The 23,932-nt window shown below is 38.5% G+C and overlaps 1 protein-coding gene across 4 annotated transcripts; it reads right to left on the bottom strand.

Annotated features, from left to right (window-relative positions):
• Nucleotides 1-11,296: 11,296 nt before the first annotated feature.
• Nucleotides 11,297-23,666, bottom strand: LOC131689956 (endothelial differentiation-related factor 1 homolog). 4 transcript variants are annotated; one of them, XM_058975363.1, is made up of 4 exons: nucleotides 23,648-23,666; nucleotides 23,181-23,440; nucleotides 22,793-22,953; nucleotides 11,297-12,523 (listed from the first exon to the last, which is right to left on the bottom strand). In XM_058975363.1, the coding sequence occupies exons 2-4, from the start codon at nucleotides 23,308-23,310 to the stop codon at nucleotides 12,371-12,373; spliced, it is 444 nt and encodes a 147-aa protein (XP_058831346.1). In that variant the 5' UTR covers nucleotides 23,311-23,440; nucleotides 23,648-23,666; the 3' UTR covers nucleotides 11,297-12,370. The 4 variants fall into 4 exon arrangements, with proteins under 4 accessions (XP_058831346.1, XP_058831345.1, XP_058831347.1 ...); XM_058975362.1 differs by lacking the exon at nucleotides 23,648-23,666 and adding an exon at nucleotides 23,470-23,616 and having other exon boundaries at nucleotides 23,181-23,410; XM_058975364.1 differs by lacking the exon at nucleotides 23,648-23,666 and having other exon boundaries at nucleotides 11,297-11,594; nucleotides 12,382-12,523; nucleotides 23,181-23,602.
• Nucleotides 23,667-23,932: the final 266 nt, after the last annotated feature.

Here is a 23,932-nt window from a genome sequence, read left to right as displayed (position 1 = left end):
CTCGATTTTTAGGCGAACGAATGAAAATGAACTGACTTGCCGTCCCACAAACCGCTCTCTGTGCTCTCCCAGAATAAAACCGGCGAAGAACGACTCATAAGCGAACGACTCATCTCATTCTCTATTTCTCTAGTTATACATAATGAAGAAATCGCCACCCTTGATGAACTTGTTAAGCATACAGAGGTATAATAGTTTGGGCAGCATCTGTTTGGTTCCTCTCCAAGAATCGAATGTTTTGAGAGACATTCGCTAGATACCAGTAAAATATCAGCTGAACGGAAGAACGGTTCATCTGAACTAGTTCTTTTTATAGAACTGTTCAGTCGGGAATGATTCTTCGAAGTGAACTGTTTCGCCCATCTCTATTTCTGACGCATCCTCCACACCCACTCTACTAAACCCCCATTCCCTACACGTTCAAACGCATTCCACTAACCTTTGCAAATTATAATCACATGAAGATAACATTGAACTCATGCTTATTAAGCTAATTAAATATTATTCTTTTGCCTTTCTTATATAGAAAGGTTATGCAATTGCTACAAAAACCGACTTTCTAACCAACGACACGACTAGACACTGGTATTCCAAAACTGTATCGCAAATATGACTACCCCTCAGTGACTCAGGTAACTGGTACTGTCAAATATGACATATCGCTACAAAATGCATGAATCTAGCAGCACTGAATAATCTGTTACTTTTTTCAAACAACTTGTAGCAACCCCTAGTTAAGGCTAGTTTACAGTTCGGAAAACGTGTCACGGGATTTGGGTCCCTGTGTATTTTAAATGGAGCTCGGGATTTCAAATCCCGTGACGGGAAATGAGTCTACACAAAAATGACAGTTTTCCTGAAGTGTAAACTCAACCACGGGAAACATCACGGGATTTTAAAACTCTCCACACAAAAATCCGGCCGGGAACAATTCAACACAAATTGTTTCCGACGGGGAAAATAGTATTTTTATAAAGTTTACAATTCGCTGCAAGTTTGATACTGTTTGTATTTTTAAGAAGCAGCAGAGTTTTTGGTTTGACAGTTTGGAGAGATCTCGGCGGGAAATTTTCCCTGATCAAATCCCGACGCAAATCCCGTGTGAAATCCCGCGATCCATTTCCCGAACTGTAAACTAGCCTTTACGCAGGAAAAAAATTGCCAACAAAACAAACGATAAGTTTTTCAAATCTTTTCGAAAATTCTCTGTGATTGGCGCATTAAATTTTCTATTGAGTAGTATGAATACAACATTTCATTCATGGACAATCCCGTGCGGCAGACTGCCGTCTTCATCATCGCAAACTGGTTATCTGCTCCCAAAATCATATAAACTCTCGGTCGTACATAGGCGTAAGTAACTCACATCCTGGATACCACTAAAACCCAACCATTTACGTTAATGTCACTTCAGTTGAAGCATTCTCCGCCAGTACGACATCGATTTGTTTGTTTTCCGAGAAAACGATCGACGGTCTCGGTAGAAGTTGAATTGCACCCTAGTTCAGCCGAAGGAAGACACAGTTGCATCCGAACCACTCAACTCGTCGCTGTGTTTATCAATGAGTGCAGTAGTGCGATAGAACCTGCTGCGGGTTTAGTACGTTTGAAAAAGATTCCTGGCAGTGTGATCGTTGCTGGATCGGATGACAGAAAATATATTACTGCAGCTTACTAAAAACACAATGTGATCCCCATTATTATTGTTATAAAATGCGAGTGATAAATTTGGTTTTATATCACTATAAACTGCAAGCACAACCGCTACGTCAAATGAGTACATGAACTAGCCCTCGGTCGAGATCAGGCCCGTTGACCGTGCGGAAAAATGTAATGATAAGCTCAGTCGCTCCAAAAGGTGTACCTGTTACAGCAGTTCGACATGATGTCCTGCGTTATCCTGGAGAAGAATGCGGTCTAGGTGATGTTGTATTGCTTAAGAATCATACAACTTGCCAATTGATTGTAGGACTACAGAGGGCTCTCAGTGACAACAATGCTAATTCTAGTTTCTTCGTAAGCGTTTCCCACAAGACTAACAAGCAGCGATTAATTGCATTTTGGGCAGGAATTTGTAATGCTTTATAATTTTTCAATATAAATATTCTCTGACGACAAAAAAACTATGTAACAGAACAGATTGGTATCTTGCCAACGCGGTGCATACTATTTTCCAGAGGTGGGTAAGAAAACCAACCGGTACGTACATATACTGCCCTCTAAGAACGGTTGGTTTCAAAATTGTCCAATGACGGACGTTCGTTGGACCAATCTGGACAACGTCCAAATAACCGTTCAACAAACGTCTATCGTTGGACCCGTGTTGAACGATTTTGAAACAATTTTTTGGACGTCTCAGTGGGTGGTATTATTCTCAAAATCTCAACACGTGTAAACGAGTGATGCACATCGTATTCGGTTTGGATTTCGTTCACACGGTAAGGGATCATCCATAAATGACGTAGCATTATATGGGGGAGGGGGGAGTTTTGTATTTTGTGATGATGTGTTCGACCACGTATATGGCACCCCTATCCCATTTGTATTGAACTGACATAAGTCAACATCTCAGCGGGCACACAAATTATGGGCCCCACTGACAGTTCAAATTGTTCTGCTCGTTTTGCTCGAAGCTCGACCTTCACTATTCAGACACGGCACGGCATGCCTCAATCATTAGATGTTTGTTAAAAAGTTTAACTATTGCACCGCCAATCGATGAAAAATGTTATTTTGGACATGTCGGTGAATAACAAAAACTCTTCACCATGATTCACCAACAAATTAAACAAACTCGAGTATCACAAAATTGTGTCGAATGAAATTGATTCTGTTTATTGTGGATCGACCGTAACGCGACGTTTTAGATGTTGGCATAGAAATCATGGCGGCGTAGCAGATACCTGGTGACGACAGGGGGTAGGGGGCCATGTCATGCTACATAGCTTTTTTAAAGAGGAATAACTAACGTAGTTTATTTTTTTTTATTTTATGGGGACAAGGGGGGGGGAGAATTACTGTCAAGCTACGTAATTACCAGGGGGTATTTAGAGGTTTGTGACGAAATGCTACGATGGGGGGGGTGTTAAAATCACTCAACAAATACTACGTCATTTATGGATCATCCCTAAATGAAAGAAAAACCTCCACCGACTCTCAGTTTATAAAACCAAACCGAGCCACTCAGCACCGTTTACATGTGTGTGCGAATTTCAACTTGTGTTGATGTATTCTCAGCAGCGGTTTCGGTTTGGCTTTAGAAAACCGAGCCTGGTTTTTTCTGTACACGGTGCTTCGGTTGAAAGAAGAAGCAGTAAATTCGTCTGCAGTGCTGCCGAATAGAAAACTGAATTGAGTTCAATTAGTTTTTGAGAGTCAATGGGGTAATATCGAAATGGCTGGTTCAACAATTGTTTAAATTGAAATTAAAGAAGAATGAAATCAGCGATGTCAATAAAATAACAAAAACAGTAAAATCAATTAAATTAATGAAATCAATAAATTCAATTAAATCAATTGAACATGACTTGAATCACTTGAAACTTCACATTAACACTCAATGCATTCAAAGTGGCCTGTATTTATATCGCCAATAGTCGTATCAATGAGATCTAATCCACGTCTGGTTGCGCTGGTTAGGCGATGCTCGAATAATCTTGAGCACACACTCGCATTTTGTATAAATATATCCTTATTATTACTGCTACGGCGCATCGTATTGATAATAATAATCACGAAGGACTGCAACCAGAAAAAAGAATTGAGCTTACTGCTATAATTAAAAAATATGCATATACTTACATTTTTATCCATATTCGTTCTAGTGTTGAAATGTTCCAGAAACAATAGGATTGCATCTGTACTCAGCAGCGCTGACTTGTATATGAATGACATATTGTTATCGTCTAAAACCTAGTGATAATGCGTCGAGTAACCAAAAAGGACATCTGTTCATTTTGGCAATGACGATCTGTCAAAAAATGAAGACAAGATATATTTTTGCTTCAATACCAATATTGTTTCATTTACTTTCACCGATTACATTAACAACTTATTTGGTCAGTTTGTTTTTTCCGGGTTCCAACGCGCGCGGGACTGGTGCTTCTTCACATTGGGATCTCTTATTTTTCCTGTCATCAGATGCTCCTGCAGAAGGAATGTTATGTTTCAAATCACGAGTACAGATTGATCCACTGAGAAAATGTATCTAAAATTCTGACCAATCGATGTTTGCTTTTCCAGCACCTCGTGCGACTCCAATGTCATCTTTTAACCAACATGAGCCAGGTTTGATCTCAGTACAGGTGTTACTAACATGACAAACAAACCAATATTTAACAGATCACAGCTTTCCGATAGTAACTTACTTTATGATACAAATCCGAGAGCATTGGTTCGTTGAAATTCACTCATGCCCAGGGATGCCAACGGTACCGATAAACTACATTTTTTTCGGTATATTTACATTTGCACAAGCCGTACAGCCTGCTACAGCGACGCATCACTACAGCTCTTGCCAGAACGGTAGCCAAACCTAGTACATTTTCCCGTACAGCAGTAGAATACATTTTTGTTTTGCTGCTGTACTCCGACTACTCGGTGAGAGTGTGGCGTAGTAAAGTTTGTTCTCTCGCTTTGTACATTTTTCTCTGCATAGTCAAAGGGAGAGGCCCGCACACGAAAGCGTTGATGCCGGCCGTGAGCCGCATTAATTGTCGTCATTTTTGAATAAAAATATTAAAAAGATTAAAAATATTAAAAAATGTAAAATAAGGAAAGATAAGCTGTACCGCTCGCGTCTGGTGGCTGTACTGGGGACAGTAGTTTTTTGTCATGTTACTGCTTTGCACACAGGCAGCCGTACAGCGCTGGGCGTCCTGCACTAGCGAATGACAGCAGCATCGAGAGAGAAATGAGAATGTAGGCAGAAAAATTACAGCCGCAGAAAAGGTAGGCATTTTGCATCCTTGCTCATGCCAATGCCTTAGAGTTCCCAGATGTAAAACAGAGGCAACCAACACTGAAAATCTCGGTTAAAGATTTCAGTAGGAATAATTATTGTTCGCCAAGGAGGCCAAAATTCTTTATTATAGGCACTAGATGATAGCGGAGCCAACAGAAAATTTGAAAAACACCAATCAAATTCTATTATTGCCCCAAAAAATCTGTTTCATAAAAATTTCGAAATTGGGATTAGGCAATAAAGCATATTGTGTTATGAGTTTACCTTGAATTTCGAAGTTGTTGATCTGCTGAATATGGCCAAAATGCCACAACAGTGGCCAATCATTTTTTCCATCACCGGTAAATCCGACTATAAGTTACTGTGAAAAACAAAACATCGTTGCTACATAGCAACTGAAAATCAAAACAAGAAAGTGTTGCTGGAGAACATGTTTTTATATCTTCTTCGAGGGGTCACTAAATGTATTGGTAACTGGCAAGAAATAACACGCACACCTTTTCTTCGGAAGATTTCACTAAGTTTCAGGTCGTGTCGTTGTTCTAACCGAGGCCCGGAGGGCCGAGTCTCATATAACATTCGACTCAGTTCGCCGAGATCGCAAAATATCTGTGTGTATGTATGTGTGTATGTATGTATGTGTGTATGTATGCGTGTGTATGTGCGGATTTGTTAACAAAATGTACACATCGGTTACTCGGAGATGGCTGAACCGATTTTTACAAACTAAGATTCAAATGAAAGGTATAATATTCCCATAGGTTGCTATTGAATTTCATTTTCAACCGACATCTTATTCCGAATTACGAGTTGAAGAGTATGGTTACAAAACAAAATTTGTTGATTTTTCCAAATCGGTTTCTCGGAATTTTCTGAACCGATTTTGACAAACTTAATTTTAAATGAAAGGTCCATCAGCTGCTGTTGAATTTTGTGTGGATCCGAGTTCTGGTTCCTGAATTACAGGGTGATACGTACGATCACGCAGCAAATCCCGATTCTAACGAATTCTGCGATGAATGTAAAAAGGTGATTTTTTTCCAAAATGTAAACACAACTGTTGAATTTGTAGATCTAGGTCCCCAACAGTCATTCAAAGTCTCTTTGGCCACACTGGCCACCATCGACGGATCCGGAAGCATCCAAAGTCAGAATAACGGTTATATTGGTTTCTCGAAAATGGCTAGATTTGCTCAACTTAGTCTCAAATGAAAGGTGTTGCGTTCCCGGAAACTGATATTAAATTCCATCTCCATCCGACTTCCAGCACCGGAGTTACGGGTTGTGGAGGTCGATCACATAGAAAACTCCGATTCAAACCGATACCGCGATGAATGCAAAAAGGTGCTCTTATATATACTTACCAAGTGTAATAAGAATGAAAGACATTTCCATAAAGTTATATTGTACGAACCAGCTATTAAATCATAGTTTGGAGAAATGAGAAAGGCACAATTGCACCTCTAGGTGGATTAAAACAGGTTTTTTTAAATATTTTTGTTCGATCATGGATGTCTGTTCTCTGTGACCAAACCATAGGAAGAATCAATGGTGAAATTAGTATTGCACACCAAAACTTATCATAATCTGACGTTCATTAAGACTTTAGATCAGAGATCTTGTTCTACTATACTTACTCCGAGGGGCGACTCACTCTAGTATTTTCGATTCAGGCTAACGTATTGTGTATTTTTCACGAAATGACATGTATTTTGTGTATTGATGAGTATTGGTTATTTCTTTCATAATTCTTACGTATTAGCGCATTAAAAACGTATTTGTGTATTGTTCACGAAATGCAATGTATTATGCGTATTGGTGAATTATTTCATAATTCTTATGGATTAGTGTACTAAAACGTACAATTGTATGCACGCATTGTATTTTTGTTGAATAATCAATTGAAACCGAATGTTACTGAATTTTGACGTTTAAATGTTGTTGTAGAATGCAAGTAGAATAATTTCATAAACGCAAATAATAAAATTAGTACAAATGGAATTACTAGTGATTTTTCAAGATTAACGAACAATTAAGCATTATGCCAAATTTTATTATTTAGAGAATTAGAATTTCTAATTAGGCTTACCCAATGGTAATTTTTGAGCAACGCGGTATTATATTTAATCACTGCAGTCTTATCTAAATTTATTTCAAAAATTGAGATGCATCTCAGTAAAATTGAGATGCTCCTAAGTAAAATCAGCCGAAATTCCTACTGGTTGTACTAGACTCGGTTGCGTCACTAGAGCCTGAATTCTGGCAGAATCCAGCCGGAATTCCAACTGGACTTAGAGTTATGGCTGAACTCATTCCTGCAAGTTGATCGGAAGCGACTCGTAATTCGGATTCTTGTGTTTTGTATAATTTTTTATTTTTTTTAGTTATAGAGGTTTTAACCTTAGGGTCATTCGCCTCTTCTCTGGTTAGAGTAATCTCTTGTGGAAAAATCTCTAACCCTATGTGCGGGGTTGGGAATCGAACCCAGGTGAGCTGCGTACAATCTTGTGTTTTGCATTCTCAATTCATCGAGCGTTGGTTTCGATTCTATTCCCCCAACGAGTGTTGATTTATAATGCAACCTATATATCTAAACAAAATGATCCATCGCAATGTAAACTTCGAACTTGCAAGATTTTAGAGCTTCACTATTTAGGGTAAACATTAAACCATTGTTTATGTCGATAAAATGAGCGAATTCTTGATCAAAAATTTCCTAAATGAAGTGCACTAGACAACCAAAGTACAAGTGAGAACACGCCAATTGTTCAAAAAACAATTTTAAGCTTATAAGCCAGACATGAACCGCTATGTTAGAAAAACGCGAAAAACAACCAAGTCCATTTCAGCCGCCAGAAAATTTGTCTGAGTATTGAAATTGCCTTTAAACCGCATTCGCAAATTGTTGTTGTTCCTAGGGGCAATTAGCACAGGCGAGTTGAGTCAAACGTCCAACTTTTTAAATAGCCTGACCATTACACGGTAATCACAACAAACCTTATTATAACTATGAAGTACACGGTAAATCGAGACTACCCATTTTATGACTATGTTTCATACATTTTTGAGAATACCATTTATACCGAGGGGCAATTCACTCCCCATTCAAAGTGAATTGAAAATACCCAATTGAAAAAATACACGAGAAATGCTTCAATACACCTTAATACATTTAATGCGCCGAAAATACACTAATGCACTAAAATACGTTACTTCTGGAATAATTTTTCAATACGTCGAAAATACGCTAATACACAAAAATACGTTAGTACCGGAAATATTTTCCAATGCGTCGATAACAATCCAATTCGTCAAGTAATACACTGTTGATACAAGCCATACAAATATTACATTAATTTCATGCCGAATGAAACTAATTCAGTATATTTCTTATTATGACATAGCGTATGTTTTTTTCAAGCTAGATTGTTTACTTTTCTCGGAATTGGAACTCCCAGCAAACGGACTCAGAATCGGTGAATCATTAGAATAACAAGTAGGCAGAAATCAATCAGAATTCTTGTTAGTTTGATTCAGAGGAACAATCTTTAATGGAAATAAACATCCCGTACATTTGAAAATACTCCCAGGGGACGTGAACATAAATAAATCCGAAACTTCCTACCAGCATCAGTAGGAAATTTTTGATCAAGAATTCGCTCATTTTATCGACATAAACAATGGTTTAATGTTTACCCTAAATAGTGAAGCTCTAAAATCTTGCAAGTTCGAAGTTTACATTGCGATGGATCATTTTGTTTAGATATATAGGTTGCACTATAAATCAACACTCGTTGGGGGAATAGAATCGAAACCAACGCTCGATGAATTGAGAATGCAAAACACAAGATTGTACGCAGCTCACCTGGGTTCGATTCCCAACCCCGCACATAGGGTTAGAGATTTTTCCACAAGAGATTACTCTAACCAGAGAAGAGGCGAATGACCCTAAGGTTAAAACCTCTATAACTAAAAAAATAAAAAATTATACAAAACACAAGAATCCGAATTACGAGTCGCTTCCGATCAACTTGCAGGAATGAGTTCAGCCATAACTCCAAGTCCAGTTGGAATTCCGGCTGGATTCTGCCAGAATTCAGGCTCTAGTGACGCAACCGAGTCTAGTACAACCAGTAGGAATTTCGGCTGATTTTACTTAGGAGCATCTCAATTTTACTGAGATGCATCTCAATTTTTGAAATAAATTTAGATAATACTGCAGTGATTAAATATAATACCGCGTTTCTCAAAAATTACCATTGGGTAAGCCTAATTAGAAATTCTAATTCTCTAAATAATAAAATTTGGCATAATGCTTAATTGTTCGTTAATCTTGAAAAATCACTAGTAATTCCATTTGTACTAATTTTATTATTTGCGTTTATGAAATTATTCTACTTGCATTCTACAACAACATTTAAACGTCAAAATTCAGTAACATTCGGTTTCAATTGATTATTCAACAAAAATACAATGCGTGCATACAATTGTACGTTTTAGTACACTAATCCATAAGAATTATGAAATAATTCACCAATACGCATAATACATTGCATTTCGTGAACAATACACGAATACGTTTTTAATGCGCTAATACGTAAGAATTATGAAAGAAATAACCAATACTCATCAATACACAAAATACATGTCATTTCGTGAAAAATACACAAATACATCTCTCAATACGTTAGCCTGAATCGAAAATACTAGAGTGAGTCGCCCCTCGATTTATACGTCAAAAAGTGATTAGATTTTACTTATGAACGAAGAGTATGTTTTACGCATTTTTTGAGAATGTCAACGACGAAGAAAAATGTGTAAAAAGTATACCTCACAGAGAAAAGAAAATTTACACTTTGACATGAGGCCATTTTCAAATATAAGTTCGTGTTGCAAACAGCATTTCTTTTTTACTTCCGCGATTATTTGTCACAGGCAAGAAAATTTAAATAGGTATTTTTTATGCTATATTTACTGATATATATAGGTATTTTTTACTTTTTCAAGAAACTAAAAACCTGAGTGCATATAAGGAGAGTGACGACACTGTCAAAATTGGAACAATTATTATTTGTCAGTGTCATTCCAAACGAGTCAAATTCATGTATTTTGACAGGTCGTTTGTTCGTTTGGAATATCACTGACGGATAATCATGACAGTTGTCTTCACTCTCCTTACATACACTCTGCTAAAAACTATGCATTTTGCTTTGCAGGTATGAGTATAAATTACCCATTTTATACTTCGTCGAAAGAGTCAAAACTATGCATTTTTTACTTTGTTGTGTGGAGTAGAAAGTATGCAGATTCTGACGTACATTCTGTTTACTCAAAAGAGAGTAAAAACAATATATTCATTTTATGGGTAGTCCCAGTTTCCCACAAAAATGCGTACATTCATTCACATCTTTCTCGCTGATTTTAACGTTGAATCAGTCCGTTCTTTTTCTTAGAATAATTACGAAGTTTGAGGGAAAGATGGTTTGATGCAACGAACCAATCATGTGACGAAACGGCACGAGAGAGAAGAGAAATGTTAAAATCGTTCATCTCGCAAGCAAGGAGTTTTTTTTTCTCAGCTGATACGATCCTCAAAAATGCCGATCGGCCATGTTGGTTTTAGAAACGACAACATTGTTTACTAGTTCTCTCCATATGTTTGCTTTGATTTCAGTGGGTAAACAAAGTTGCAAGGTTGAATATATTATTCGATTTTATTGTAATATATAAGGATATTAGCCGAATTTTCTCTGTGATGATTTTTTGATACTCTATCAACCCTATAATTTTTAACATGGCCGGGTTATAATGGATTAAGGAAAACTTACAAATTTGTCTTAAAACAAGAAGTGGCGATCCTTTTCTTTTGGTTTTTGCGCGGGACAAAATGTGAACGCGAGGTCACAGATTGATAAATCTATGCTAGTCTGTGATTAATCTGTGCACCTGGCATCCCTGATACTTACGTTGAATGGCTGATCATGACCACCACACGGTTAAATAAAACAACCTGCAGAATAAGTTCTTTTAACTTACTTTTGAGTTGTGCGTCGCTTTCGTACTTATTAGTGTTGTTAAAAACAAAACGAGAAATTCGACTCAGTCGAGGTCTTCCGTGGAGGAAGGTACTTTTGAGTTGTTTGGGGTATACTCAAAATTAGGTAAATTCAACTTAAATTTGAGTATAAAAAACCTATCAATGAGTTGTAACTACGCGCCATAAGGAGACTGGAGGACCAAAATCCAACAACATAGAAATCTGAAATATTCGGTCATCTTACGGAAAAAACTGGATTGTTCGGCCACGATGATGATGAAAAAAAGATGTAAAAATATTTTCTTTCACTGTAAGTTTTATTTAAAGATATGGTAAAAACAATTTGAATCAAAACAGTAATTTTGGTGCTCTTTTACGGATTCAACAATAGCACAGAGATGAAATATCTATCTCAAAATGCATTCAGCGTGTATTTGCTTACCCGATCATAGCTGGGGCAGCTCATGTGAAGGCTAGCCGCTGAACAACCATATGAATGTTAAAGACTTTTCGTTTATTTTTTATTAAACTTCCGTTTCCAATCAGCTTCTTTTACATTCCATTGCTGGTTCGTCTTTCTTGATTATTGGCCCACTGTGAAGTATTTGCAAAGGTAAATTTGGTTAAATTCAAAATAGTTGATCATCACCAGAAACATGAGCTCAACAACGTTAAAGTCGTTATGTTCAGTTGAAGAAATGGTGAACCTGCTTTTCATAAATGCATGTTTATTTCAGTCAATAGAAACGATCAACATTAGATTTTTCTCAATAAACACGAGAGAAGTGAAATTCTCGTTATGTATCGTTTTGGGTAAGAATGTGTTCACATGACTTCTGTATCTCAAACACCAACATTTGCCCAATAATAATGCTTGCTCACGCGAGAGTGAATCCTAAACTAATGCTTCGTTTTCCTACAAGAATGTTATAGGGTTCCTGATAAACTAATGTGGCCACTATAATATGCAAAATGCGTAAACATGAATATTACACCATACTGTTGAACACAGGTAATGCTAGCTAACACATCACCAAACAATTTTGAATGAATTTATTTCTCTTTTCAAAATGCTCATGAACCGGTTTTTACAAAGTGTGTGACTGCGTAGAAAGAAAATTTCTTGAGCTTTAATTACCTCTTACTTGTTAAGTAGTGTATTTTTATCTCTTTTTCAAACATTCTAATCAACATCCAAATATTAAGATTTTTCCTGTGATTATAGTTGCTGTTTCTTTAATGATCCATTTCCACAAAAGGGTCAATATCTGGGTTAGCTTCACTTACTCTTGCCGCAGTCGCGTGTATGGTTTTGGGTTAATATAAATGTGTGTAGTATGTGTTATTTAGTTTCTGCCTCCCGACAGGCTTCACTTCTTACCGGGAGGCGCCATCGGGGTGCCGATATCCTTGCCCCGTAATTTTATGCCAATCACTCGTTCGATCTTGCCCAGGATCATGTGATTCGGGATGCCACGGCCGGCCTCGTAGTCGTTGACGATCTGGGGCTTTTCACATATTTTCTGAAATAGGCAGAAAGGATAGACGATGAGCAATGATGAGTACATAGGTAGGTTTGTGTGGCAACGATTGTTCACTATTTGGAATGTAAGATTTCCGTTTCTGGCTGTGTTCATACATGATGCACATCAATAGTTAGTTTTGTCGTCACTACGACGTACCTTTTAATATTGGCCCCTTTTCGGAAGAAACGGCAGCTAGAGTTTTTAATGCTAGAAACTTGCATTGCACTAAACGGAATTACACTATAGTTACATTGTGTGTACTCCATATGGCATAATAGACGCTTGCATGAAGGGCTTGGCATAATGCTTTATTGAGAGGAGGTAGGGATTGTTGGCATACGTGACATCTCGTCGCGGTTGTGCTATCTTATGACAAACGTCATTTTTGGGGTAAACTGAGTTAGACATGCCACTTTGTCTGAAAAATCTCTACAAAGTGGCGTTTTCAGAATTTTAACATTTCGCTTAGTTACTGAGATATAGCTAGAATCGTGATGAGAAATTCTATTTTGCTAAAAACGACTGTGTCTGGGGATGGATGTTTTTCTATGTAAAACTGTCTTAGAAACACGATAAAATAAATTCGATTTTCGGAAAACAAGGTGACTTCAAAATCAAGCCACTTCCACTTCCCGGTCAAACCATTCGGAATTTGATTCGGAATCCTGAATGGAGTCAGTATGGATTCCATCTAAAATGCAACAACCGATTCTGAAACCGATTGAGTTGAAATCGGTTGTTGCATTTGAGATGGAATCCATACTGACTCCATTCAGGAATCCGAAACCGGTTCCGGAATAAGTTTAACTGGGGTGATTTACTTTCATTGGCCAAAATGTTTTTCATTTATAGTTCTCGAAAAAAGCACAAAAATTAACCGACTACAAACTTGTGAAGAAAACAAGAAACACCAAAAAAAATTTTTGGAAGGAAGCGAGCCGGTTGATAAAAACAACGACTTCCAGCTAAATTTATAATAAGATTTATGTGACTTTGCTGACGGTTTCCAGTTAGGGATAAATTTATTCCCTAATAATAGTTTTCTTTATCCACATTTTGGAATTCGTTCATAACACACGTAACGAAACACACCTTTCTCTTGAAAATTTTTCGTTTCGTTGTTCGTGGTACTCGTACAGAGAAGGCATACTAGCGCCACCATCAAATCGGTGGTACATATATGAAATAAGCACTATCTGTCAAGTTGTCCCTGGATTGGAGAAGAGGTTCTGCTATTATTTGACAATCTCAAATTTCACTGCAACCGTTTGATTTGACGAGACTTCCCATTTAGATGCGATGTTGTCAAAATGCTCCATCTAGAAGTAGCTGTGCCAATTTGAAAACCATGGTTGATTGAAGCATACATTTGGTTGATTGAAGCATACATTTTACAATTATGTTGCATATAACAGCAGTTTTGTTGACGTTTTATTTTGTCTAGACAAACAGTGTCCAATGTTTGTCATTCTTATCGTTTCATTCGCTCTAAAGATTCCTAGTCATGCCAACATCATAAATTCAGTTCGTGTTGGATCTTTTTGGTCTCATAATAATTAGTAACTTTTTCGATGAATCGCAGTTCTTTAAAAAAGAATCGCGGTTCATTCGCCCATCTCTAATCTGAACAGAATGGTTCTAAAGCTAAACAAATGCTCAATCGTCACTTTTTCGCGTACTCGTCAATCCAGTTCAACTACCGTTTGCCCGACTCGATCATTCCAAGACACACTCACGTCAAGGATCTTGGAGTCATCTTGGATCCGGCACTAACATTCATACTCCACACATCATTCATTCTAGCTAAGGCATGTACAGAGTTGGTATTCATTTTCTGAATAGCAAAAAAAAAACTTTAGGGACTTATACTGTCTTAAATCGCTTTATTGCGCGTTGGTTGGCTCAAAAATATCGATCCGGCAATTTTTCCAAAACACTAACTCCACCTTTTATTCACGATCTCGAACACTTATTTGCTGTTGGGTTACCCCTCGGGCTTGGGAACCATTTGTCACTAGTGGTCTATCCCCCATATGCTTGTTCATATGTCAGTGGCGCCATAATTGCAAATGTGACCGCAGTCCCAACTACAAATAAATTTAAAATGACCGATAAAGCGGGCGAAGCATTGTTTTCGAGTGTTATGTCTGTTAGTCTGTGCTACCAGAACAGGATTGACAGAATCGAGACTTTCTGAACGCTTTGTTCTTTGACATTTCCCATGGCGAAATAGATCTCAACTCCGCATTTGGAGGGACTGCTGTTGTACCTTTTTTGTCTCGGATTTACTAAGTGCCAGAGCTGATTTTTTTACAATTCTCGAACCCGTGTTCGAGAACTACGTAATAGCTTTCTACTGCGAGTCGCCAATATAGGGCGCCTAGAAGACCCAATCCTATGAGAAGACCCAGTAAGCAAATTTTCTGGCAGACCGCTCTGCTAGATTTCTGTTTGGCAGTTCTGTCAGATTTCTGCGCGTATCCTGTCGGGTTAGTTGAGCTAGGGCGAACTCGGTTTCGCTCGCGTTTTCTGTAGCATCCCTCTAAGAACGGTTGGTTTCAAAATCGTCCAATGAAGGACGTTCGTTGGACCAATTTGGACGACGTCCAAATAACCGTTCAACAAACGTCCATCGTTGGACCCGTTTTGAACGATTTTGAAACATTTTTTTGGACGTCTCAGTGGGATGTAGCAGGAAGCGGGCAGAGATCTTGGCCGTACATTTCTGGCTGGATTCTGGATAAAAGTGAGCAGCATGGGTTGGTTTAACCGCTTCTGTCAGAAACGGTTGTTGCATTTGAGCGAATTCGTTGCCAGAATTCTCGCACAAATCGCGCAAAATGCTTGCAGAAACTCTGCCTGCATCAATTTCGCTTTGCTCAACTTTTGCTAACTTTCACTTGCCACGCTGACCGGGGAGACATGATCTTCTCGATTGTCTCTAATAGCCCCTGCTGAGAATCTAAAGACAACAAGCGACCATCGTTTCTAGATTCCTTTTACATGTCTTCCGCTATTTACCTCAAAGATCGCACCTAAACCCAAAATTCACAAATCCATGTGAATTTAGAAGCAAAATTTTATTTTTATTGTACATTTTATCTATTTCTCAGCCACTGAATTAGGTAATGCCAATGGGTACACTGATCCTAAAAAGAGTGAAAGATCCTTTAAGAATAATTTCAAGCGAGTTAACCTGTAAACTATGGATCTTAGCAGAACCCGTGGCGGAATCGGAACATTTTGACAATGCTCCAAAAACAACGGCAGTTTAAACTACTGATGATGTTGCAAATATCCGCCATTTCCGCAATTTTGACAGCTTTGAAAGTAGGGTTGACACCTCCGGCGAAGTTTTCACTGACCTAAAGCGAAGACTCCATATCAAGAAGACTGGCAACTCTGTCCATAATCCGGAGACAGTAACAGCAACGCCACTTGCGGGTAAAGGTGGTACTTTCCATAGTGATGCACACACACATATACATTTTTACATAAAGCTTCCTCCCTTCTTCCAATAGAGGCGCTGTAACCTCTGTCGCTTCTCGTTTGTATGGGGGAAGGAAAGAGATATCAGTCTTCTTGATATGGAGTCTTCGCCTAAAGGCACGAGTGTACGTTGAAACTAGACCTGCCTGCTAAATTTAAATGCGACAAGTATAAACTCTTGCAGTCTTTTTGTAACTTGGTATCAATTGCCAAAAGTGATTCACATTCACCATTTAGTGTTTTTTTGGCAAAGCATAATGCACCCCCCTGTTCTACGCTTTTCTCGTTAAGCTATAAATTTTTCACGTTTGTAAACCACTCCCACTGTGGAGGAAAAGCAGAATATGGATTGCTCTCTGCCACATCTAACAGGAGAAGTAGGGAGAAGCAGGCAGGAGAGGGGCAACGGATTTTTTGCTGGGCGCAAATTTGGTTATTCATCATCACAGTCACTAGAGAGGTTCCAACAAAGGAACGAATCTTTTCTCTCTGGTCAACATTAATGCTAGCTGCAGGTGCAGCCAACATTTACACCGGAAGAAAAAAAAACTCGTTTAAAACAAGCAATTTCAGTTAAAATTATTTATCGTCTCACTAGACCCGCAGCCCCTGGGATTGGTTCCAAAAACCGGAGCCTCCGGATCAAACTCGGAGGGGTGGCAACCCTATTTGGAAGCCAACAAAGATGTTCTAACCAAAGACAGGTTTTATTTAGTTTTGTGGTTTTAGAATAGGATTTCAATCGAGATTCTCTTGCTTTCATGAGAGAGAGCAAATGTTAAATGAATGTATTATGTCTTTTTTTAATTCAGAAATAATTCTATTTTCAGCATTTTTCATCATGGGGCGATTTTCATTATTGGGTATTTTTTACGCATTTTGTTGTAACTGCTCTTCGAAAAATAATGGAGGTTAACGTACAAGGTCTGTACTCATTATTGAGTACAAGCTCTTTACCCATTAAGTGGGTTATTCCCACTGACAGCTCCTATACAAATCATTGAAACCACTTTTTTTGGTCTGTGGGTCTAAAATGACGAATCAATCTTTATTCAAGGCCAATACCTGAAAAAAATGTAAATTTATTCACAGTAAGAGTTTTCTTGTCAAGATTTTTTGTACATTCGGTTATTTATTATTTGAAGACTTTCGGGGTTTAAGGTTGTTTTTTTTTCGAGAGTTGTCCTACTGGAGCTGTAGAGCTAGGTTCTCGGAAGGGCTTCCCGTCAGAATCACATGCTACAATTTGCAGACGAGACAGGCAATGTCACCCACTAAAACACTGCTTTAGGCCGATTGTAGAATGTGATATTCATTGTACGGTTCAGGTATGCCCGGGCGTAGGGACTCGCGATCGTGTGTATCATCGCGAAGAGCTCGAGCATTTGTACGTTAACGTGTTCGATCGCGTGTGCGTTTGCATGTCGCGTGTGCTAACGTGTATGTAACTTCGCGTGTATAAATTCTATTTTATAACCGTGTGCCTTTCGCATATTCGCGTGTGCTCTTGGATAATCGCGCGCGGACCGTGAATCTAATACTTTATTTTTTGGTGCACGGCTAAGATGCTAAAAGAGAGTGAGATCTTCCATATCTCTAGAGTTCCCGGTGATGTCGCCATGGAGCGTGTTATCTAGTGGATGAGCTTTATTTTTTCATTGGCCCTACTGAATGTATGGATCTAAGTTATTGGGACAGAGAGTAATGGTTTCCGGACGGGACCGATACATGAGCGCGCGGAAACGGACGTTTGTAGGTTCGTGTTTGAGACAGCGTTTGAAACTTCGTGATTGCTAAAACGTTCTCCTTATTACCGTGGTGTTATTAGGTTTGCGTGATCGCGAGCGTAGGTGTACGTTGTTAATCGCGAAGGGCTTAAGCGTTCGTATGTTAACGTGTTTGTCACGTGTGCTCGCGTTCATGTGACTTCGCGTGTACAAGACTGGATTTTGTAACCGTGTGGCATTTCCCATATACGCGTGCGTTCTTGGATCAAGCGGACCTTCATTCTGATAGTTTTTGGTGTACAATTCACATTCTGACAGGGAGTAAGTTACCCCATATCACTAGAGTCCTCGATCATGCCGCCATGTAGCGTGTTGTCCAGTGGATATGAGAGCTTTCTTTTTTAATTGATCCAATTGAAGGCATGGACCTACTCTGCTAGAAACCTATCTCTGGACCTATCAAGGCTAGAAACATCCGGAAGTGTCCGATTCATGATCATGCGGGAGTTTTTAGGTTCACGCTTGAGACCGCGTTTGTTAAATTAATAGGAGCTGAGACATTCACTTTATCACCGGGATGTTATAATGTTTACGAGATCGCGGGTGTAGGTGCCGGGGATGGTCGCGAAGGGCTCAAGCATTTGTATATTAATTGTAATTATATTTGTATATTATCAATGTGATTTCGATGGTATAATTTTGATTTTATAATGATGTATCGTGTATTCTTGCATGATCGCGCGCGGACCGCGAATCTGATGCTTAATTTTTAGTGTATGGTACAGATGGTAGTTCGTTTCTCCATATCACTTGAGTTCCAGGTCATGTCAGTGATGGGTTAATGTTTGAGACCGCGTTTGGAAGTTTAAAGATGCTACGTTTACTTAACTACCGGGGTGTTTTCATGTAGCCGAAATCGCGGGCGTAAGTAATTGTGGATTATTGCAAATGCATGGTCGTATTTGTGGCCAGGTTTGTGTTATCGCGAAGTCCACGAGCGTTTGTACCTATATGAGTATAAATAGCGTATAGTAGAGATATACTAATAAAAGGAATCATAACATGCCCAATAAAGAAAAATAGATGCAAAGAGCTTGACTAGAAGTGTATAAATTGAACAATACTATTTTGGTATACATAAATAATTGAAAAGCAAACTTATAGAAGAACAAAAGAAATAGACTAATGAAGTAGAATAGAAAAACATATGTAATATGCAATCAAACTCGTCTAAATGGAGCAAATGTTGTATATTTATCATTAACAACAATTGCATGGGAATGGATGACTCACGTGCGTCGGTAAATTTATTGAATCCTAATTTATCTAACCCGATTTTCTCAAATGAATAGAACCAAATGCTCAGATTGATTACCAGAAGTATTAGCAACTATTCTATCATAACCATCAGTTCTGCATCCATTCCCTGACCCAACTGTCACAAATACTCAAGACGAATACATAAATAGATAGACATACGACTAGCACATAACAGTTGCGCACTAGTACGAAAAACTACGATTATTACAAAGCTACAATAGGTTTCTACTTATTCTACTTTATTAACTTAATTTAATTAGTATGTGCACGATGACGAAGTCGACCGATAAATGAACACACAATGACTATGAGCCCCGTCCACGAATACCACCAATAGAACAATATTTGCAAACACGGCACACAGCAAAAGTCAATCCACGTCGATCCGCCAGTCGGCCACGCCACCGCGCATAGACCAATAGTTTAGCGTTGGTATGCGCAGGTGCAGAGTATGAAGAAACATATAACATAAAAAAGGCGCATCAGCCCTCTCAATCTCCTCGATGCACCACTATCGAGGCCTAATGCAATAACCATCATAAAGCAATTGTCTGTCAGAGGTTCTGTAGGACTGATGCACGCAATATGCTTTATGATGTTTGCAATACCGTCAAACCCCTAAACCTTGGGAAGAGGGTTTAAGGTTGTTTTTATTATAAAAATAATAAATGAGTACTCCGATCAATTTTTCGAAATTCTCGACTAGTGGCGCGTGTATTGTGAATTTACTCGAAAGTTGGATTTTGGCGGCTACTTCTGCTGGCGATATGCGAATGGTGCACGAGGAATCACACATTATTACATCGATTACATTCTTCTAATTCTCGTATATGTATGCCGCAAAATCACTACTTTGAAAATAACGATGATTTATAATTTACGCATAATTTATTTCCTAGAGAATAATTCTTCTTATCATTATGATTCTTCTGATTGCACGGGTTGTTATCTCTCGTGAGGTAGCGCGGATTGCTATCCCCCGTGAGGTAGCGCGGATTGCTATCCTCCTGAGGTAGAAGTCAAACTTAAGGGACAACCGAAAAGGCTTGGAAAAGCCGTTGGAAAAATTTTCATGAAGATGAATCAATGTATTCGGGGCATTGGTAGAATACTATTGATTGATTTTCATGAAGATTTTTCCAATGGGAGAAAAAATTGTTTTTTTTTCGTTTTTTAAGTTTCTCAGTTGAAAAAATATTTAAAAAAAACGTGTGTAAACATTTGAATTAATATACGATAAACACTAGCGCAACCACACCAATCTATCCCAACTATCCGTGAAATCCATTCCGAAATCCTTCGAATCCGATTCGAAATCCTGAATGGATTCAGTATGGAATCTTGCTTAAAGAAAACAACCGATTACGACTCTGTCGGTTGATGCATTTGAGCTGGAATTCATGCTGAAAGTCCGAACCGGTTCCGGACTAGTTTGATTGGGTAGAGGAATAACCGCTGTCAATTCTGTTAAACTCAGCCACAAAAAACATGACAGTAGCGCATCTGGTTTGGATATCCCAACTACCTTCGCAACCGTTAAAGATTTTACTCAAGTTGAATGCTGAAGATGGACGTCGATTCTCTATGGACCCGTGTTGAACGCCTTTACAACAATTTTTTGGGCTTCTCTCAGTGCCCACTGAGACGTCCAAAAAATTGTTTCAAAATCGTTCAACGCGGGTCCAACGATGGACGTTTATTGAACGGTTATTTGGACGTTGTCCAAATTGGTCCAACGAACATCCTTCATTGAACGGTTTTGAAGCCAACCGTTCTTAGAGGGTGCCCTCTAAGAACGGTTGGTTTCAAAATTGTCCAATGAAGGACGTTCGTTGGACCAATTTGGACAACGTCCAAATAACCGTTCAACGAACGTCCATCGTTGGACCCGTGTTGAACGATTTTGAAACAATTTTTTTGGACTTCTCAGTGGGTGGGTGGGAACTATCCCGGTCAAACCATTCGGAATTTGATTCGGAATCCTGAATGGAGTCAGTATGGATTCCAAATCAAATGCAACAACCGATTCTGAGTCGCAATCGGTTGTTGCATTTGAGTTGGAATCCATGACTCCATTCAGAAATCCGAACCGGTTCCGGAATGAGCCGGGATAGAGCGCTCTTGCCCTGTAAAGTTCAACCGCAAATGAGCCGGAATTCTGACTGGTTCTAGTTAGTAATCCGGCTCGTGGCACAACCGATTCTAATTAGAATCGATTGTGTCACCGGAGTTGGAAAATGGGAGAAAACTGCCCTCTAACGGTTGGTTTCAAAATCGTCCAATTAATGACATTCGTTGGACCAATTTGGACAACGTCCAAATAACCGTTCAACAAACGTCCATCGTTAGACCCGTTTTGAACGATTTTGAAACAATTTTTTGGTCGTCTCAGTGGGTGCTTTTTGTCTTCCATAATGCACAGATTCCTAGCGTTCAATTTTTGCCTCGAGCAAAAACTAAAAAAAAGGTCGCAGAAAAATTATCGACAGAAAAAATGAACTCTCTCGAATCAGATCTCGCCTCTTTGAATCCTAGATTGCACGATTCATTGATCGAAACTCAAAACTTTATAAAGTATTTGAAATTATTAAGTTTTTGCTATTTAAATCGGCAAAATAATAGTATCGCCCCTTTAGTGATTGTTTACTTTTTCGGTCCCACCTATCACCATTGAAGTGTAGCCCTTACGTTTTTTTACAATAACTACCGTTTTACACCACCGATTTCGTCCGGGTTTTTTCCAATAGCGATCATTGTTACTATTTACAGCTGGTATTAGCTTGTTAAACTTGAAAAAAAGCCTCTAAACTGGTAGCAAAAAAAGTATCGCACTGATTGTTTGTATGGAGCGTGGAAGACGAAACTTTAAATAAACAAACAAAATACAGTTTCGCCCGTTGTATTTTTTGCTGAAATTTAAGCAATATCATAGAATGCAAATATTTAGGTAAATTTGTTGCGTTTTGAAGCCCTCATTCGCATGTATTAAAAATGCCCTATGTTTACATTTGTAAGTATTGCCCTTTTCACAACAAAGCGTTGAAATATAAAGCGACCGTAAAACGAATTTTTAGTCATAATATTATATATACATATTATATACCTTGTTTCCGCTCATATTAAAACAAAAATAAAATAAATACGTGCTAAGTTATAAACTTGCATAGAAAGGGATATTTTCAGTCAGTCTGTTTTTGTTTTACTATTATATAACCGAAAAAAGCTTATCATGGTGGCACCGTTTTTCAACTGATATTCTCGTTTATGAAATGCATAAAAACGGTGATAGCATACTGGTATATGATTATGAAGCCACATCAATATACTGTTAATAACTCATAAGCACTCTAAGCACTACTGAAATTTGTTTCGAATATTTATCACATTGAGGTTATCCTTGACCTGATTTAAAGACTGTACTAACAGGTTATTGTGCTCAATAAAATTACAAATTACTGTTAACAGTAGGATAGCGCATGTTTACATACAGGACAAAATTATTTAATACAACGTACATTTGAAGTTGCGCCATTTGCTTTAAAACTTCTTTAACTCGAATGAACTACACATCTTTTAACTGTTCCAAGAACGCGAATTAATAAATATCAATGACTTGGCAAAGTTGTAAAAATTCCGTTGCATTTCACCATATTTTGCAAACTTTGCCTTTACTCTTGTCTATACTTCATTCTGCTAAAACTTATCAATGATAGCGTCAATATCAACTCACCGTGGCCAAATCCTTTTGACTGAGTCCCTTTGCTTGGCGGCCCTGCATGATCAATTTGGAAATGTCGTGCGAAACGGTCTTATGCTTTAATTCTTCGTTTTCCCGATCCAACTTAGCGGTGTTTTTTGTTGCAACATGCTGCTTATTTGTGCCGGCGTTATCTAGGAGACAAAATAAAAAAAAAATGCATGTAATTTTTAGATGCGGCATACGAAATTGAAATCTAAATTAAGCAAACAACAATCACTGCGGTTTATTTATTTTAGTCTTCCGGCCTCATGCTTTGCTCGATGAGACAAATTTTGTTAATATGGCGAAACAATAATGAAATGAGGTTGACAATTTTGTAAATTAAAAAAAAAATGTGGAAACTGGAGAGGCTACCTACATTTTTGGTTGGTCTCTACCGGAATACCCTGGCGACGAGCCAAATTCACGGCCGACTCAGTCTTCATCGTGGAAGCTTTGGGGGCCTTTTTACGCAACACAGTCACGGTATCCCAGTCGCTTTCGGACATCTTGGTGTCTTTTATTTTCTGCTACACTCTTGCCCAAGTTCTTCCGACAGCTTGACGTTTGAAAAATGTAATAATGCTGATTTCGAACGTGTACTTTATTCTGTTCGGACCAAATTATTAAAATAGGACACTGCAAAAGTTTCAGTTTTTATAACTCACAATAGGTTTGTTCCAGTACATGGAAGTTACTCCCTGTTGCTCCGGAGCAAAAAATTCTTGCTCCTTTTCACTCCGGTTTGCCACCAGAAGAAGAAAAAAGAGAAGAAGATAGTGCAGGAACGATTTTCTCCCTGTTTGCTCCGGAGTACTTCCAGTTTCTCCTGGTACTGGAACAAACCTAATACGACCAGCGCACAAACACGAGTTTTCTACTAGACTTCTGTACTGTAGCTGAATGAGTGCTTTGCTTTCTGTACTGTAAATTTAAAGGCGCACGTATTTGGAAAATATGAGGATCTCACAAGGGCACTCAATTAAGTTACGCCAATCAATATGGTTAGACGAAATAATATCTCTTGAAATTACGCAAACCTCGTTGGATGCGCCGCCCCTGCTTTTGGGAAACGGTTCGAGGAACTCAGATAGTTCACCCGGAAAATGATCCGGAATGCTGGCTGATTCT

Source organism: Topomyia yanbarensis, chromosome 3 (assembly GCF_030247195.1).
Source record: "Topomyia yanbarensis strain Yona2022 chromosome 3, ASM3024719v1, whole genome shotgun sequence".
Lineage (NCBI taxonomy): Eukaryota > Metazoa > Arthropoda > Insecta > Diptera > Culicidae > Topomyia > Topomyia yanbarensis.
This window is presented reverse-complemented; position numbering and strand designations above follow the sequence as displayed.